We start from the raw sequence: 18229 nt of genomic DNA on the forward strand, positions 1-18229 counted from the left end.
TTTATGACTCAGTTTCATAATTTCAAAATTCTCCAAAACTAACATTTTCTTTAATTCACTCATATTAAACTCATTAGGGTCAAATTTAGGGTGAACAATATTACACAAGTGCACATCCACACACATCGGAATGCCTTTGATTCTTTGTGTCATTGTGGTGGATCATAAATTTGATTAGTTTTGGAGTTGTACATCTCTGTTCCTTATATTTTGTGTCATGCCTTTATTATTGTTTTATTTGTTGTTTTGCAGCCAGCAGCACATGCGCGCCTCCTCCTTCACTCAATACAGACGCGTGAGAGAGAGCTGTCTGTCCGTGCCATTCTTTCACCTCTCCTCACTATTTCCCGTGTTTAAGGTCACAACATCATCACAACCTTGCTTTGATCTTTGATTCCACTAAACACTTAAATAGGAGCTTTAAACTGTTAAACTTTACTGCTTAACTGACGATGACCTGACAGCAACCAAAACCCTTTTGAAAAGTTTTGCGAGAGTTTTGCAACATAAACCAAAAAATTTTGAAACGTTTCTCACCAATTCACCAAGCAAACAAACACATTTCACCATGTCAGCCAACTCGTCCTTAAGCTCAGATGACCTTGAAATATCTAAAGGGACCATTTTGGGAGATTACTATGAGGTAGAGGGTTTCCTCGGAGAAGGGAGCTTTGGTATTGTAACCAAATGTCGCAATACACAACCCAGCAAACTTGTTGCTATTAACCTAAGACCCGAACTCTTCCATGGCATGCATTTTTAATTTCTTTTTGATATTTGGGCATATTGGGACCTGATGAATGTAAAAACAAAGAATTACAAGATCTTTTTTTTACCTGATTTTTGTTTCCAAGAAAAATGAGAGCCACATATGAGGATATTCGTTTAAAATTTTGATAGAAGAGTAGCGGTATAATGTCCTCATAAGTGGATATCAGGCCCTTGTAGAGCAAAATTGAGTATTTTAGTCTAAATAACCCAAAATGTGATGTCCACATATGTGGACGCCAGGTCCTAGGAGGTTAAAGTCAACAAGAGCAACCACGAAATTCTGCAACAGGCAAAAATGGAAACTTTCATCCTGGAGCAGCTGCAAGGCTTGGATGTAGATAGATGCAATATTGTGGAATGGAACGGCTTTTTCCTCGACCACCAGCGGATCTGCTTAGATTTTGAACTCCTCGATCAAAGCCTGCGGGACTGGAATAACCAGGGTCTCGCAATAAGTGAATTGAGGCCAGTGTTACATCAGCTCACAAATGCTCTGTCCCACCTGGGTTCTTTGGGAATAGTGCATGCTGACCTCAAACCTGGAAACATAATGTTTGTGGACCACGATGAGTGTCCCATCAAAGTCAAACTTGTTCATGTTTTAGATCATGTTTTAGACTCTGGCTTCTACACCAATTACTATTTCATAAAAGACAATGATAATGGACAGCGCTGGACATTTAAGACTGAAAGGCAATTTCAAGATGAGACAGATTATCAATCCAAGGATATTCGATACATAAAACCAGTGTCTTGATGACCTTGAAGAACTAGTACTGGAAGATAGCGAAAAACCTGAAAATAGACAACATTTATTTGTCAGCCTAATCAAACAGATGTTGGCCCTGAATCCAAACCAGCGGATAACACCCTCGGAGGATCTCCACCATCCCTTTTTCAACCCAGGCCTGCACTGGCATGGTCTCTCAGCAGCCTTCAAGTTGGAAAAGAGAAAGATCACACAGAATCAATCTCCAGCATTGCTTCAACCCTGGACAAAAGTAACAAAAACATATACAGGGAATGGAAAAGGCCATTAACAGCAAATTACACTGCAAGAATTAATTAAGCGGCTCCAATAATTATCACTTTGGCTTTTCTCTTTTTCTTTGAAATTTTCACTCCCCCCACCCCAACCAGTCATGGCAGATGGCTGTCTCTTTCTGAGCCTGGTTCTGTCGAGGTTTCTTCCTTTTAGAAGGGAGTTTTTCTTTCCCACTGTCGCTAATTGCTTGCTCATAGGGAATCACCTGATTGTTAGGGTGGCCAAAACTCTAGGGGAACTACCAATTCTTGTGAAAATTTAAAAGAAAAAAAAGGCCTAAAAAAATAAAAACAACTGATGAATATGTTCTTAAACTTAGGCACAATTTTGCTTAAAATCCATTAAGTAATCTCTGTGTCAAGTTCTTACCAATATTCAAAGCGGAGCAGCGGACAACTTACCATCATATCAGTCCTTCAATCAGACCTAATTTGATACAAATTGGATGTTAATTAAATGAACCAGCTTTAAGCATCAGCTAATTGTTAGTATTTTTTTTTTAAAAATATAGTGCTACCCTTTAGCCTCCTAGTACAGCGGTCCCCAACCCCCGGGCCTCGGACTGGTACCGGTCCGTGAGTCGTTTGGTACCGGGCCGCGAGAGTTGAGGCTCAGGTGTGAAATGTATAGTTTTCAGGGTTTTTATCAGTTTTCAGTGTTATTTTGTTATCGTTTTTATCGTTTACTCGGTTTTCCTTGATCTTTTCACGTGTGTTATGAATAAATTTTCTTTTTTTCGGTACCGGTACTAGTTTTATTTTGTTGTATTTATCCGCGACACCTTAAAGGCCGGTCTATGAAAACATTGTCGGGCAAAAACCAGTCCGTGGCGCAAAAAAGGTTGGGGACCGCTGTCCTAGTAGACATGCCTGCGATATAAATGTGAAAATCCTCTTTTCTTTAGAAAAGTTGAGCTCTGAAATTGAAGTCAAGGTCCCTGAGATTTAAGCCTTACAGAGATTTTCAGTAGATACAACCATGGTATTGATTTGAAAATTCTGTGTTACCTCATTTACCTCATTCTTGAGTTATTGCATTCACAAACCTGGGGTCCACAGCAACCCGTCATATAGCAAACTCAAAAGATTAAGAGGTGAAACATGTTGTGGACTACATTTACAGTGGGAAATGTGCACATTCTCTAAGTACCTTGAACTTATTATTTTATTAGAAGAGTCTTATACTGTGTGAGATGTTTGTGCCTATTCTGGGTCAGTTCCAGAGGAGATGCTCGACAAAATCGGGCAGCCAACTGTGACAGTTTGCTTCAAGCATAAACAACCTTTCTTAATCCACATCACAAACTGGCATGGATAATATCTATAAACACACAGTACATTTATAAAAAATTTACAAGTTTCAAGTGCTTTGGAGAGAGCCTCATGAGCTAATAAGTAGCCTACTTCCCAAGGTCTGAACTGCATAGGTCCATTAATGTTCTCCTCAGTCATGATTCTACTATTGGTCGCGATGCCCAAAGTGTGGGTTGCAAAGGTACTGTGGGTACATCAGAAATCCAGTTTGAAATTACTCACAAGTATGTACTACTGGTAAATATTTAGAAATTAATGTATTTATTTATATGAAAAGTTAATTGAAACATATAAGGTGGCTCGTTTGTGATATAGCAGGTAGGTCACACATTTGTCTTACCTCTTTGCATATAACTGGGTAGCAATGGCAACAGCTAACAACCTGCGTTGTTTATGGGTTTTAATAACATTTTCAAGTAAATGCATAACTTTCTGATAGATTTTGTTTAGAGTGATAATTTAAGATTTGGTGTGGCCCATGGGATTTTCAGAAAGAAGTTAGCCACAGTACTCCTGACCTGACTTTGGGAATGGGGTGCTTCAAGCTGCTATTGACCAAATAATGACACAGGCTTGGTTGGTCCTATTGTTTGGAACAGAGAAATGTGTGAATTTATAGGATTTTATTTATTTATTTATTTATTTATTTATTTATTGTCAGCAGTGTTGGGCTTAATTACTTTGAAAAAGTAATTAATTATAGTTACTAGTTACTTCTTTAAAAAAGTAACTGAATTAGTAACTGAGTTACAAGATTCTAAAAGTAATTAATTACTTGAAAAGTAACTATTGTGTCACTTTAAAAAAAAATGTTTTAACCCTCTGGGGTGCAGGATATAATTGGCTATTTTTAACTACTTTTGATTTTACATCTACATTTCACCTTTAAAAACTATTTACTTTGCCTTGTTTGGTATCATCCTTTTCAGCACAACCACACTCGTCTGAATTTACAGTTATGTTTTCATTTTGACATATTGTATTAACACAATTGATCTCAAATCAGACAAAAAACTTAAAATCTGAGTAGAAAAAGTTATATTTTTACTGTAACAACCACAAACATGTTTAATGAAACATATTTCATAACTTTAAATGTAAATATAAATAGTCAATTTTAAAAATCATATGCACAAGTTTTGCAAACAACAAAGCTATTTGCAGCCACCTTTTACCCCTCTTTTTTTTCTTTTTTTTTTTTACAACTATTTTAAACTATTTACATAACAATCGGGTTTTCTAGATTCAATAAGATGCCACACAAATTATTTGTGCCACTCCAAAAATTTCTGTCCACTATAAAGAAGAACATCACAGCCTGATACCTGCAGGCCTGACAGCAGGTGTATCACTCCTGTTTTCTACCTGGAGACAGCAGTCACAAGACAACACATTAACTACACACTCCAAACACGCTAAACGTCACAAATCTGTCAGATCTCAAAACTCTCTCTCTCTCTTTTTCTCCTGTCTTTCTTTCTCTCTCTCTCTTTCTCTCTCGCCGTCACTCCTAAAACTTCCCCCTCTATCTAAACAACCAAATGCGCAGCGCAGCTGCTTAAAGCTGTAGCGCCCAGATTACTTACAGCTACTTCCCTGCCACTGATATAGGATGCGGTAAGCTGAAGACAGCTTCAAAATAGTAAAATGGTAATGCCACCGCATCGCATTTTCTTGTTAGTAACGGTAACGGCATTGCAACGATAGAAATAGCAATTAGTTAGATTACTCGTTACTGAAAAAAGTAACCCCGTTAGTAATGCGGCTACTTGTAACGCTGTTATTCCATCACTGATTGTTAGCTCATAATTTTTTTAAAGATGTCCCTGCACTACACTCACTTCACAGTAAATACAAAGCAGCCAGTCTTCTAGTTTCAGCTCCAACAGCACCAGTTATGCATACAGGGACGTAATTTCCAGGGGGTTTGGGGGGGGGGGGGGGGGGTGGTTATGATCCCCCCAATATACCCCCCCCCCCCCCCCCCCAATAAAATTATGAATTATCTTGCATAATTAGGCTGTTGATTTTCTTTAGTCAATTTCAGGTATTACCAGCAAAATAGTTGCATGTTTAACCCTTTAGAGCCGGTCGGAGCGGGCACGCTCTGTTTTGTGTAACTATTTTTAAATCCCGGTAGCTCTGCAATCACGTAAGCTAGCGCAATAATTTTTTTTGCATATGAAACCGGAGGAGTTGTACTTACATCTGATGCCATCAGCTTGTCCTAGGTCACGGTTTCCTTCCACATATAGCTTTGCAAAAACTGTATAAAAAGCGCTTGCAGGAACAAAAACATAATATTCCAGAAACACGCTTTACCGATCTGATCAGCTGTTCATACCACTTCCTACGTTGGAATAGACGTCAGCGCAAACCTTTGCATGTCCGCCATTACCTGCCCGAAACCGGAAGTGACGTCATTTTCGCGGAAATGTAGTCTTTTTTACCATCAGGGCCTCAGGGCCTATACTGGTCTTTTTAAAAGTTATGTTTGAGTTTATGACTTTCTGTGTCGTTTCTGGGATGCTTAGGACTCATATTGCACTGCTGGAAATAGTTTATTTTGATGCACATGCTGCTTTTTTGCAAATTTGCAGTATAATATTTATTTTCGTTTTTCCTGCAGTGTATAAAAATTGGTGTATTTCAAAAATAAAACTATGAAGACACTCAAAATTAATTTCCTGTGGTAGGAAACTATTTTGTGCAACTTTTTTGTATTTACAGTTTTGAGGGATAAGCCTCTTAAATTTCTCTAACTAGAAATATATGTTAAAAAAGCAAAAACGATTTTCAATTTTTTTGTAGTTTATTGCACTTTTTCGCAATTTATGTAATTTCTATGCACTTAATGCAAACATATTATTAAAATTTGGGGTATAATGGTTGTATTGATAGCAACTTGAAATGCTCCCAAAAATGGCACTACACCATGTAAAAATATTATATAAGCTCTGGCGGACTTGATTCTATGGTAGGTCTTAAAGGGTTAATCATCTGGGAATTTACCCAGATTTATTTATTTATTTAGACAGAGATCTTGACCCCCCAAGGTTCAACACAAAGTTATGCTGATGTATGTATATAAGGTTTTCCTTATCCTCATAATAAATTTTGACAACCTATAGATTGTCCAGTCCAGTTAACTTGGACTGCTAGATAGATTTACATTTGCTGATGAGTGGAAGCCTAACATTTAAAGAGACCAGTCGGGAAAAGCTGTAAGGCCTCCGGAGGTCCCCGAACCTTACTTTTATAACCCCGCTCTGCCGACTTCAACAACACCCACGCCTCTCTACTGCTGCCTGCCTCTGCATCCTCCTTGCATACTCTCGGGAGTCTGCTGCGGCTGGTAGTCTTCTTGTACTTTAGTAAGCGGCTGTGAGCACACAGCAGAGAAGAAAACTTGGGTAAACTCTACGACTTGAGATGTGAAGACGCACAAAAAGGAGCGAATAATTCAGGTAAAAACAGCTGCTTTGCTTAACTGAAACAAGGACTCGTAGGAGCAGGAAACCGAATTGGATTCCCTGCTAATGTGCATATATTTAATTTCAGGATGCAAAGGATATTGTTCTGCAGTCTGGGCCTGCTTGTGAGTAGCTGGCACATCTTTGTGTTTTTATGTTTTTTTCTTATTACATTTTTTGTCATCTTTTAAATGAGCTCATTTCTCCTCAAACAAACTGGGGCAAAAAAGGTTTTATACCTGAAGCGGTTCACTTGTTTCGAGAAGGTAAAGAAAATCAGAAACCTTTTGTTAGTCGAGAGGATTCATTTTGGTCGCTGTCACTTTTTCTCACTTGTCATTTTTTTGTAAACATGTCTTGTGAACAGTGTGAGTTTTCCCAAGAAACTATCATAATTTTAGAGAAATACAATGAACGGACTTCTGTGAAAGTAGCACAGCTGGATGGTCAACAGTTTTATTAATGTCTACTTTATATGAAATAGTCTTTTAAAGGAATACTTTACAAAAAACACGAGGAGGCTAGGCTGGCAGTGATATTATGGAGGACCACGAGTGCCATAATTATTTAACCAAACAAGTAGTTAAATTAAAAAAAGTAAATATAATTAAATAGTTGAAAGATAAATGCATCATTAATTATGGCGAATAATCAAATGGGACAATCATTAATTGATTAAAATTCAAAGTAAGTAAAATATGCATCAAACATTTTAAATGAAGTGAATTACTACTTAATCATTATTAATGTACTGAATTTATTAATTACTTCAAACTTTAATTAATTCCCGGCCCAATTAATTATTTAATGATGTATAGTTTAATTCATTTTGGCACTTGCTGCACTCCTTAGTGAACAGGTGCCCAGTTATCTTTATTATTTTATACCTTTAAAAATTAGCTACATAAACACCTGTGCTTGTCTTACAGGTTTGCTTTCACAGCTATAAAGCAGGTGAGGCTCTCTCTCTCTCTCTCTCTCTCTCTCTCTCTCTCTTCACCCATGATGTAACTAAACTAGGAACTGCAGTCATTTATGATACATATGATTAAAATGTGTGTTTGTGTGTGTGTGTGTTTGTGTGTGGGGGGTTATTTTGTTTTGTTTCACCCCAATGATGAATGATCATGAATCAACTGCTTTGTTTGTCTGAAACTGCTTGCCAGTTAATTTTGAGCCTCTGATAATGTGCAACTGCAAAACCACTTGAATTAAAGGTCTCCATTTGCACTTCAGTCCTAGGTACTATAGTTTTTTTGTGTTTTTGTTTTCGGGAAAACGAACAACTAAAATAACTAAAATAAATATAAGAATAACAAGCCAGAGTGAGATGCAGGACAGTAGTAGAGGTGGGTTTTTTGTTTGTATGTTTATACTATTTTCTGGCTGATGGTTAGTTGTAAATAGCATAAAAACCAAAGTTGAGAACTGGCAGGTGCTTTAAACCCTAACCCTCCTCTGCATGAACCGAGAGGTTTGGAAAATGGACTCGTTCAAATGTTGAATGAAAAATTTCATTAGATGTCATTTGTATGATAAACAAGCATGTCTGGCCTGTTCTCACAAATATAATTGGTCGTGTTGGCACTGCTGATATTGTAACCATAATAATAATAACAACAAAGCCCTGGTCAGGATATGGGCAGGATTAAAACTTCACTTGAATCTCAGTCAGTTTTAGTCTGTATTTTACCACTTCAGTTTGGCCACACCTCCTTACCTGTCTTCTCACGTTTCTTCTTTTTTTGAGCAGCCTTTCTCCTGGAAACCATCACCCAGGTTTGTGATGTATCCTACTATGCCTATGTTCCTGACAGCCTGCAGTGGAACAGGGCTGGAGAAATGTGTAAGCAGCGCACTGGGGCGTTAGCTACTGTCTCCAACGCAGAAGAAAACCGGGAGCTTACCAAATTTTTAAAATCCTTGAACATCTCTCAGTCTGTGTGGATTGCCAAGAAAGTCATAACACGCATCACAAGTAGGTTTAGTAGGTTTTTTAAAACTTTGCATTGACATTAGTGCTGGTCCTTTTATAAATTGTTTTCTTTTTGCTTTTCTTGTCCAGACAAATTCCTGCTTACTTAATCATTTAAATGTTTTCCAGCTGTTTACAGTAAAAATAGGATTGCAAAGTGATTTTTTATAATTAGCTCCTATCTTTTCCAATATTTGTGACAGCATTTTTTCTTAATAGTCTTTTTTTTCCCTCTCTCTCTCTCTGTGGTGACACCAAAGCGTCCTCCAAGACCCTCATTCTAAATTTCACTGGGCGCTCGAACAGGACGCATGCCCGTCTTCGGTACAGCTTCCCCTCCATGGGATCATTGACTGTTTGCACCCTTCTGCGCTTCAATCCGCACTGCTCTGGCCATTCCACAGTCTTTTCATATTCCATTCCGTCATATATTAATGAGTTCCAGCTCCGTGCAAACCTGAACCAGGGCAAGCCTGTGCAGCTGGCTCTGCTCGTCCATGGCATTCACGGGCCTTACCATGACGCCTTCAACTATGATGACTCCTGGCACTCTGTCTGCGTTTCTTGGAGCCAGAATGGTGGACGCTGGGCAATATATGCTCATGGTCACGTTGTGTATACGGCTGAAGGCCTAAACAGTATGGACAGCATTGGAAATGGTGGCTTTTTCATTATCGGGCAGGAGCAGGACACCTTTGGGGGGTCATTTAAGAGTGACGAATCATTCTCGGGGAGCATAACAGAACTCCACATTTGGAATCGGGTACTGAACAGCAGCGAAATTTCCAGCATGGAAAAGAAGTGCTCACCCGTTTCCTCTGGGCTGGTGTTCAAGTGGAGCGAAGCAGCAATGGAAATAGAGACCTCCCTTACAAAGCAGTGGAGTGACAGCCCATGTCAAGGTACATTAATCAGGATGCAATCAGACGACATGGTCAAAAGCTGAAGGGTTTTTAAAGGCTATGTATTATTATAGCAAATTTATTCACCAACTAGAGGAAAGTATGGAGTTTTGTGTTATTTAGACTATAAAAGACAAAAGAGACTCAATCTATCCACAAGCTCCAGCGGTAGAATTACTTATACTTGGTGTTTGCAATTTAAGTAGGTTGGCACTGGGCCTGGGTGGAGCTGCTGTACAGAAAAACGATTACAGAGAGTCCATTTGAAAGTCATTTTTGACTGCAATCATTTCAGTAACGTCAGACATAACAAAAGATCTAAGCTGGCCTGTTGTAGTTAACTCCACCTATATTACTGATATAACCCTCAGTCTCTGTCCCATCATCTTCTACACCCACATTATTAACCAGTCATAATATGATCACATCTAAAAAGTCTAAAAATGCTTTGACTTCTAGAACCAAAAGTGATGTCATGAAATAGTGAAACTGTTTAACTGCACAGAAGCAGTTTAATCATAAATGACATCTCTTAGTATTAAAAAAAAATGTAACTAAAACTGTTAAATGTCATTCATTTTATTTTTATTGGCTCTTTTACAAAATCAGATCATTTACAGATTTAAAAAAACAACAACTAGATGTGTAAATATCCTATGATCACATGTTATGTCGTGTTTGCTATAGTGGCAACCAATGACCATTTATTATTCAAGTTTTAAACATTAGTAAACAAACACAGGCACACTCTCAGCATCTGTCTCCCTCCCTCCCTTCCTTCCTCCCTAAAATGAATAAGGGAGCTAGTGACCAAGTTGTAATTGGCAGCTGGTGGGGCTGCTGATGTTTCTGGTAAATGCTTTTTGACTCATATCACCCCGAGTCCCACCCTTCAAAACAGACGTCTCCCCTTCTGACATCATGGTCTCTAATGAGCAGTGAAATTCCAAAAATCTCCCTTTCCCTGCTGGAGCCGAGCGTGTAGAAAGGCAGCGTGTTGGAATTCAGTCACTTATTTTCTCTCACACAATCAGAATTTAATTGCAGGTCTTTTAAAGACTATCTCTGTGTGTTTGTGTGTATTTAATGCGATCAATGTAATGTTTGTAGGGTGGCTGTTGCCTTCCTTCAGTTACTGGACTTGAAAGATCTTGGCACTGCCTGCTACTCTGTCAGGCGGGTTCATTTTTCCCTCTCTCTCTCTTCCTCATCAAACCATCTCAGACATACACAATCCAGCATCAACATTAAAAACTCCTGCCAAATACTGGCTAGATCACCATTTGTACATCCAGAGCAATTATGGCTTGGCGTGGACTTCACAAGGCCCCGAAAAGCATTGTGTGTTATCTGGGACAGAGGCGTTAGTGGCTGATCCAGTCCTGTGAGCTGGAAAGCGGAGCCTTCAAGAGTTTACACATGTTTTTCCAGCGCATACCACATATGTTCAGTCATATTGAAACCTGGAGAATATATGGGTCAAGCCAGCACCTTATAAACTCTTGCTTCTAATGTTGTGGCAACAAGGTATAACATGGAAAAGTCCTCTATGGATACAAATTATTATTATTAGAAATAATATCAGCTTTACACTTAGAAGTTAAACATCATTTTATACTAAATAACATCATCTAGCAGTTTATAACCATGACTGTGCTTTAGCATATATAAAAGCAGTAACTTTGATCTACAGCTCCACTCCTGCTCAGTTTGAATCGAATGCCAGCACATGCCAAGACCAGTTTCATTCAGCTTAGCGCTCAGACTTTTCTTTTACTGGAGAGCTATGTTGAATGCGGTTTGGTATTGTATTGCTGCAACAAACAGGTCGTCCTGGGTGTGATCAATTCACTAAAAAGTCCAAATACATTAGCGCAGCGGTTCCCAACCCCCGGGCCTCGCGGCCCGGTACCGTTTGGTACCGGGCCGCGAGAGTTGAGGGTCAGGTGTGAAATGTATGGTTTTCAGGGTTTTTATCAGTTTTCAGTGTTATTTTGTTATCGTTTTTATCCTTAACTCTGTTTTCCTGGGTCTTTTCACGTGTGTTATGAATAACTCTTCTTTTTTTTCAGTACCGGTACTAGTTTTATTTTGTTGTATTTTTCCACGACACCTTAAAGGCCGGTCCGTGAAAATATTGTCGGGCATAAACCGTGGCGCAAAAAAGGTTGGGGACCGCTGCATTAGAGAATATCGGTGGTCACAGTTACTTTTAATATTAAATCGCAGCAAAAAGATGCTTTTGAGCCGTGATATTCCTTAGTGTACCATAAGTCATCAGTATGGCTGCCTGTGGTGCTCCAAAACCTCTATTCGTCTTTCATTGTCAATGGGGCTTTTAGTAATCCCCCAAACATCACAGTTGTTGGCTTTTGAGTTGTATATTAAGTATTAATTGTATACTCTTATCTTTAGCTAGAACAGGACAGTGTCCCACTTGACCCCAGTCTATTTTAAAGGAGCTCAGCCCCAGGAAAGACATGTTTGTTTCGATAGTATAGAGCTACAACATAACATGCTGGACTATCCTCATGTATTAACCAGAAATTTTAAAATGCACCCTCCGAATTTGATGGCCTACATAATGTTGCTGCTGCCCTTCATCATTTCCCGTTATGTCGACCCCTCAGCCACCCCAGCATCCACCTGTAGGCTCCTGGGGATGGTTAACTTTTAGTCCCTAGTTTCTACTATGTGTGCCTGTAAGATCATGGATCAAATCATGTTAAGCCTAATCATTTGTAAGATGTCCTTTAGTAAAGCGCTATACAAATACAGACCATTTACCATTTTACCATTTAATTATTAAAATTTCTTTTTAAATTAGTTTAGTTTAGTACACAACTTCCCTAGCCGTTTGCTTCCCCTGTCTTAGTTTTTTTTCTTCTGATCCTGGCATCAAATTCATAACAATCATAAATTCTTCCTCAGAAAAACTACATTTGATTAATGTATTTTCTGCTATTTTTAATCAAATATAGGCTTCAAAAGATTTGCTGATCATTGCATTCTGCTTTTATGTACATTTATTTACATTCAATAAAACAGATTTAGTATGATGTGTTGCAGACCAAAATAAAAGCTTACGATATGTGTCCAGATTCTGCTAGCAGTGAATAAAAACTAAGATATACATAAACATATATATATATATATATATATATATATACAGTGTTTTAGTATACAAGTAAAATATTTTAATATGAATAAAGCAAAACAGATTTTAAAATGCTACAATGGAAAAATAGATGCCTAGAGTGATAAAATAGAATAGAATAGAATTCAACTTTATTGTCATTGCACATGTCACAAGTACAAGGCACCGAAATGCAGTTTGCATCCATAAGTGCTTTAGCCATAATAGATATATTACCAAATATATATTGGCAATAATATAGATATATGGATATATTATAGAAATAGGTTTGTTAGGTATGAGGGTACAAAATATGGGTCTATTATGGGTATGCATGTTGAGTAAAATATCCAGAAGCATTTGCTAACTACAAATGAGTAATTTGAAACCATGTTTAATTTACTATTAGTGCAATATTTATACTTAGCCAAGTTAAGAAACTTACTCCATTTCTAACGGGGAGAGCAGGTCAGGTTATGCCTATCTGGGTCAATTTGAATTCACCCAGTTACACCTTATTATATTGTATTTGTAGACTTGTTGATTAGTTTAAGCACTGCTGTGTATTGTTAGTTTCCTGTATGAAATGTCTCACATTTGCAACATTTCTCTATTTTGTATTATCCAAACTACTGTCTATCAGCATAATATCAATATTGATATTTCCCTACGCGATTTTCAACAGCTTAATAATATGTATAAGCCTCACTATTCCCTTCACCATGTTTGCAGAGAGCCAGAGAACTGATGAAGAGTGCGGCATTTTTGACCCCGTCACGGAGCATTCCCGCCTAGCCAAATGCAACTCCTCCAGAGGAGCTGTCTGTCAGTGTAGGCGAGGTACAGATAATAATTATTGTGCATCAACAAATGTGATTGAATTATGCAATTCAGTTTTCTTGTTTTTAAATTATTTTTAAATAGGTTTTTAGGGTGCTGTGTGTGCTTTTGTGTGCTAATGGATTGCAGTATATTATATTATATTATATTATATTATATTATATTATATTATATTATATTATATTATATTACATTATATTATATTATATTATATTATATTATATTATATTTGTCCGTCTCTGCAGAGAAGCTGGGTGTTTTCAGTTTACCAAAGGCACCATTCTTCAGGAGGCTGAACAAGGATCTCATCAATAAACCTGTGAGTCAGCCTGTTGAGCTTTGAGGTGGTTATTAGGTAGTGCAGTGGTGGTACAGTCTGATAAACTACCAAGTATTCATGTTAGTGAGCAGATCACCAAGTTAACACGTGCTAAAAAATCCCCCAAAAAGAATATTCTTTGATTATTTACGTTTCATTTCACTCGCTGGGCCCACGTCCTCATTTTGGGGTTGACAGTGTTTTAGTAGGTAAAGGTGAATGGCTTGGACATGAATTGAGCTGTGGTTTGGGGAAGGCCTCAAAGGGGACTGGCTCCCAGGCCTGGCAGATCCCCATGTACTAAATAGAAGTGAAGAAGTTAAAGAATTGAAAAGGAGAGGGAGGGTGGGGCACATAAACGAGAATGACAACTTGTAGAACTGGGGGAACATATATAGATAAGAACCAGAAGGAGCGTGTCTGGAGGCGTGGTCCCACTCCTGAAATTACGATACTTTATCTCCAATTAAGCTGTTTTGTGGAAGATGTATCCAAGTAAAAAATTGACACACTTAAGAAACTCTTGGAACTATCTGATCCAATTTTAGGAGAGTCATCATCTCAACTTTGCACATTTGTTAGGATCAAAATCCCAGAGAATCACCTAAGAATGCTTAGTGAATAGAAGTGATTGAAGTATAAAAGGACCAGTGAATCAGCAGTTAAGTTAATGTTATGACTTTGTTCTATTCTGTTTATTCAGGTAACAGGAGCGGTGGGTGCTAACAGCTCCTGGGACAAATTGACCTTGCTGCAGCAGCTGACCCAAGCTGTCCTACATAAAATAGAGGCAAGTGGCCCACTCCTCCTGACCGCCAACGATGTTTTCTACCTCTCTCAGATGATGGACGTAACTCCACCAGCTAGATTTCACTCCGCCGGAGATAATGCCACAGAGGTCATGGTGTCCATTGCCACCAACTATCTAAATATTGCGAGTCTGATCCTGGAGCCACGCATGGCTTCACAGTGGATGGGTCTGACGGATGATGGGGTGAGGCGTAATGTTTCTGTGATGATATCTCTGTGAAATCCTCCAATTTTTTTACTTAATTAAAATTGTGTGTTTAATAACATTTTACCTCCTTAAATTATTAAAAGCATTGTAGCAAATTAGTGTACCCTGGGATTTAAGCGCATACGGACTATGAGAACCTTATTTAATCCATCAGAAAAGAATTTAAAGTTGTTTCTTAACTATACATAAGAAACCTGTTTGCATCACTTAACAGTCTGTGTTTCTATCCTTTATTTATAATGCGGATTTAGATTTAATTACTTGCTGGGTACACCCTGGATATGTCACCATCTATATCTATCACAGGGCCAACACACAGAGACAACTATTCATGCTTATGTTGCACAAACAGGCAATTACATAGGACATGCAGGCCCCAGCCAGCTGGTGCATACATAACCCAGGACTCTGTTGCTTTGAGGCGCCCTGCTTACTTACTTAAATATAATCTACTCTCCAAAGATAGCTCTTCACCTCCATTAACCTGTGTTTGATCGATTTGTTCAGGTCAACATTGGCCCATTTACGCTTGTCAAGACCATTGATAAGTTCACTGAAGCTTTTGCAGAGATGCTTTGTACTAAGGGAAGAAGCTTGAGTCTTTCTACCAAGAATATAGGTGAAAGGACACACACACGCGCGCAATGATCGAAACATTTGGTGGCTCTTGGCTTTCTAACTTATGGTTTCTGTTAATATTGTCATTGCATCTGCTTGGCTGTCAGATGTGTACATGAAGTGGCAGAAGCTGTCCCAGGAGAGCTGTAATCAAGTCTACAAGCCATCTGCGTTTGGCTCTCACAAGCCCAGCAGCAGTAGCCACGATGAGTTGCTCATTCCTGAGACCGAGCTCCAGAGGATACACACGCTAGGTAGTAAACACACACACACACGGAAATGCACTTGTTCTAGAGGCTAACCGTAACCGTTAGTTTACACTACAAATGCTATAGACACATATTACATTGTTAGATGCTCACCTAGATGAACCACTGACCCACACAGTGTTTTTGTCCACTATCTCTAAACAGGATATGAGGAGGTGATATTTATTCATACCCATTACAACCAGTTCAGTGACATTGTATCAGGAACAAAGGAGTCTGCACTGAGTGACCAAGAGAAAGTGAAAAGGTTTCCTGTTGTTTGTTTCTCTGTTTTTAATGAACTGTAATTTCTTATCTTATCTTTGTGGTCTGGATTCAGCCACTTTTACTCTAAAGCATGGGGATTAATCTGATGGTTGTAGTTTGAATTGATTATGTAAGATGTATCTCAGTGATAACCATTGCCTGTTTTCCCAGAACTCTCCCAGGAGATCTAGCATCGGCTATCATATCAGCCACGGTCCGCCATGCCTCGAACCCCGAAACCATACCTGTTGCTGTCAAGTACACCCTTTCATCATCACAGGTGGCGCAGCCTATTGTGCAGAGGATGTCACACAGCATGATATTAGCAGCTATGCAATTTTCGTTTATTAAAAATAAGTTACAGCATTTTATTTTACAGTAATTTTCATCACTTAGCAAGCAGCACATGGAATAGAAAGAAATAGTCATTTAGAATAAGCCAAAGTTTGATGACCAACCACAGATAAATTAAAACGAGGATAAAGATTAAAACAAATGCAAACATTATTCTGTTTCTAGGTGGAGTATTCAAAGAGAGTTATTCCTGTTTGTGCCTTCTGGAATTTCAGCCTGACGTAAGTTTGACCAACAGCACAGTCACATGACTATGCCTGAAAATTGTATTATTTCAATTAATTCGATAAATGATGTAGGAAGTAGCCTATTGTTTGATGTTTTATAAGACATGTCACTATCCCTGCAGGATGTCTCAGTCCTAAATATGAGTGTGATTCTTTACCAGTGAGTGTGTTTGTGCTTGTGTATAGGCACACCAATACCAGTAGCTGGTCCAGTGAAGGCTGCACAGTGATCCTTGATGGCTCTAGTGTCACGTCCTGTTTGTGTAACCATACAACAAACTTTGCAGTGCTGATGAATTACCTCGAATCACAGGTAACTTGAGCTCGATTGTGATGCCCCCATTTAAATCACACACATCAAGTTTTAGGTTATTTAAGGTAAACTGTGAACAATCTTGTAAAGGTATGAGTTATGTGGTGCATTTTTTTTACAACATGTATATTATGATACATTTCATATTCATGGTAAAAATGGCATCGCATATCCGGAATAATAAAAATAATCAGGGTTTAAAATGAGGTAAGTATAGTCTCAGACGTGTCACATTACACCACATCTTTATTAATTTATCAAATATTAGGCCAAAATGCGAAAGCAGTGTATGATAAACTAAGTGCACTGTTACTTCTTCCATACATATTAAATGGTAAATGGCCTGTATTTATATAGCGCTTTACTAGTCCCTAAGGACCCCAAAGCGCTTTACATATCCAGTCATCCACCCATTCACACACACATTCACACACTGTGATGGTAAGTGGCTGCTAAGCAAATAGAAGTGAATAAATGTTATTGATAAGTGTGCCCACCTCTATAAAAGCAGATGTTTTAGCAGTTGGCTGGTCTGGAGCATTCAGGTCTGCTTTCAAATTCAGATAATGTTCAGAGAAAACCCCAAAGCTACACTTCAGGCCTCAGTTATGATGCTAAAGTTCATGAAAGTACATTTGATGAACATTTCATGCAATTTTGCATTTGCAAAATCACAGTTGTGCAAGCCATGAGACCCAAGTGGAGATGTTTGGCCAGAATGCACAGAACCGCCTTTGGAGAAAACTAAACACAGCATGTCGGCACCAACACCTCATACCAACTGTCAAGTACAGTGGTGGAGAGGTGATGATTTGTGCACCTAGCAGCCGTTGGTAAATGACAAATGTAGCACTTTTCTACTCTACCTGAGCACTCAAAGCATTTTGTACAACTTACCTTATTAGCCCATTTGCACCTATTCATAAAGGAACTTTTTTTTCTATGCTTTTTCTAGGTAAGGACTTTCTGTCTATCTCACCTTCATACTCTGATAGATGCAAATGAGAACAACTTGGGCTCAGTAGCTTGCCCAAAATGAGAAAAATGTGAGAAACAATTAAAGTTACTTCAAGTTATTGCAGATCAAGGTGTTTCTACAAGCTGCTGGGCCTTAAGTTGCACTTAGTTTTTCACATACTGCTTCTGCATTTTGCTCTAGTTTGTGTTAAATAAATAGTGATGTGATATAGTAGGTCTTTTATTGTTCATCTAAGACCTGGTAAGGAATACATTTTGAATAAATGTCCTAATACGGTATAGTATTATAGCTGATGGAGAATGTACTTTATTCTTTATTATTGTAGGGTTTTTAACTTTCAATACAAAGCACTTTAAGGTGACTGTTGTTGTGATTTAATGCTATATAAATAAAACCGAATTAAATGTATTTGAATTACTTTTTACCGTGAC

At 38.3% G+C, this 18229-nt stretch overlaps 1 protein-coding gene across 2 annotated transcripts in view; it reads left to right on the top strand.

Moving 5' to 3' along the window:
* Positions 1 to 6406: 6406 nt before the first annotated feature.
* Positions 6407 to 18229, top strand: part of LOC309688742 (adhesion G protein-coupled receptor D2) — a gene marked incomplete at its 3' end in the record, with an annotated part of 94513 nt that continues 82690 nt past the window's right edge. For both annotated transcript variants that reach the window (XM_082504679.1, XM_082504680.1), the window contains exons 1-14: positions 6407 to 6596; positions 6691 to 6727; positions 7532 to 7556; positions 8356 to 8580; positions 8838 to 9479; positions 13348 to 13455; positions 13701 to 13774; positions 14478 to 14768; positions 15300 to 15411; positions 15518 to 15664; positions 15824 to 15926; positions 16097 to 16205; positions 16445 to 16500; positions 16693 to 16819. In XM_082504679.1, the coding sequence (XP_082360805.1) occupies positions 6692 to 6727; positions 7532 to 7556; positions 8356 to 8580; positions 8838 to 9479; positions 13348 to 13455; positions 13701 to 13774; positions 14478 to 14768; positions 15300 to 15411; positions 15518 to 15664; positions 15824 to 15926; positions 16097 to 16205; positions 16445 to 16500; positions 16693 to 16819 (2055 nt within the window). In that variant the 5' untranslated portion in view covers positions 6407 to 6596; position 6691. The remainder of the gene's footprint in view (positions 6597 to 6690; positions 6728 to 7531; positions 7557 to 8355; positions 8581 to 8837; positions 9480 to 13347; positions 13456 to 13700; positions 13775 to 14477; positions 14769 to 15299; positions 15412 to 15517; positions 15665 to 15823; positions 15927 to 16096; positions 16206 to 16444; positions 16501 to 16692; positions 16820 to 18229) is intronic.

The sequence above is a fragment of the Aulonocara stuartgranti genome, assembly GCF_965226115.1.
Source record: "Aulonocara stuartgranti genome assembly, chromosome: 15".
NCBI lineage: Eukaryota > Metazoa > Chordata > Actinopteri > Cichliformes > Cichlidae > Aulonocara > Aulonocara stuartgranti.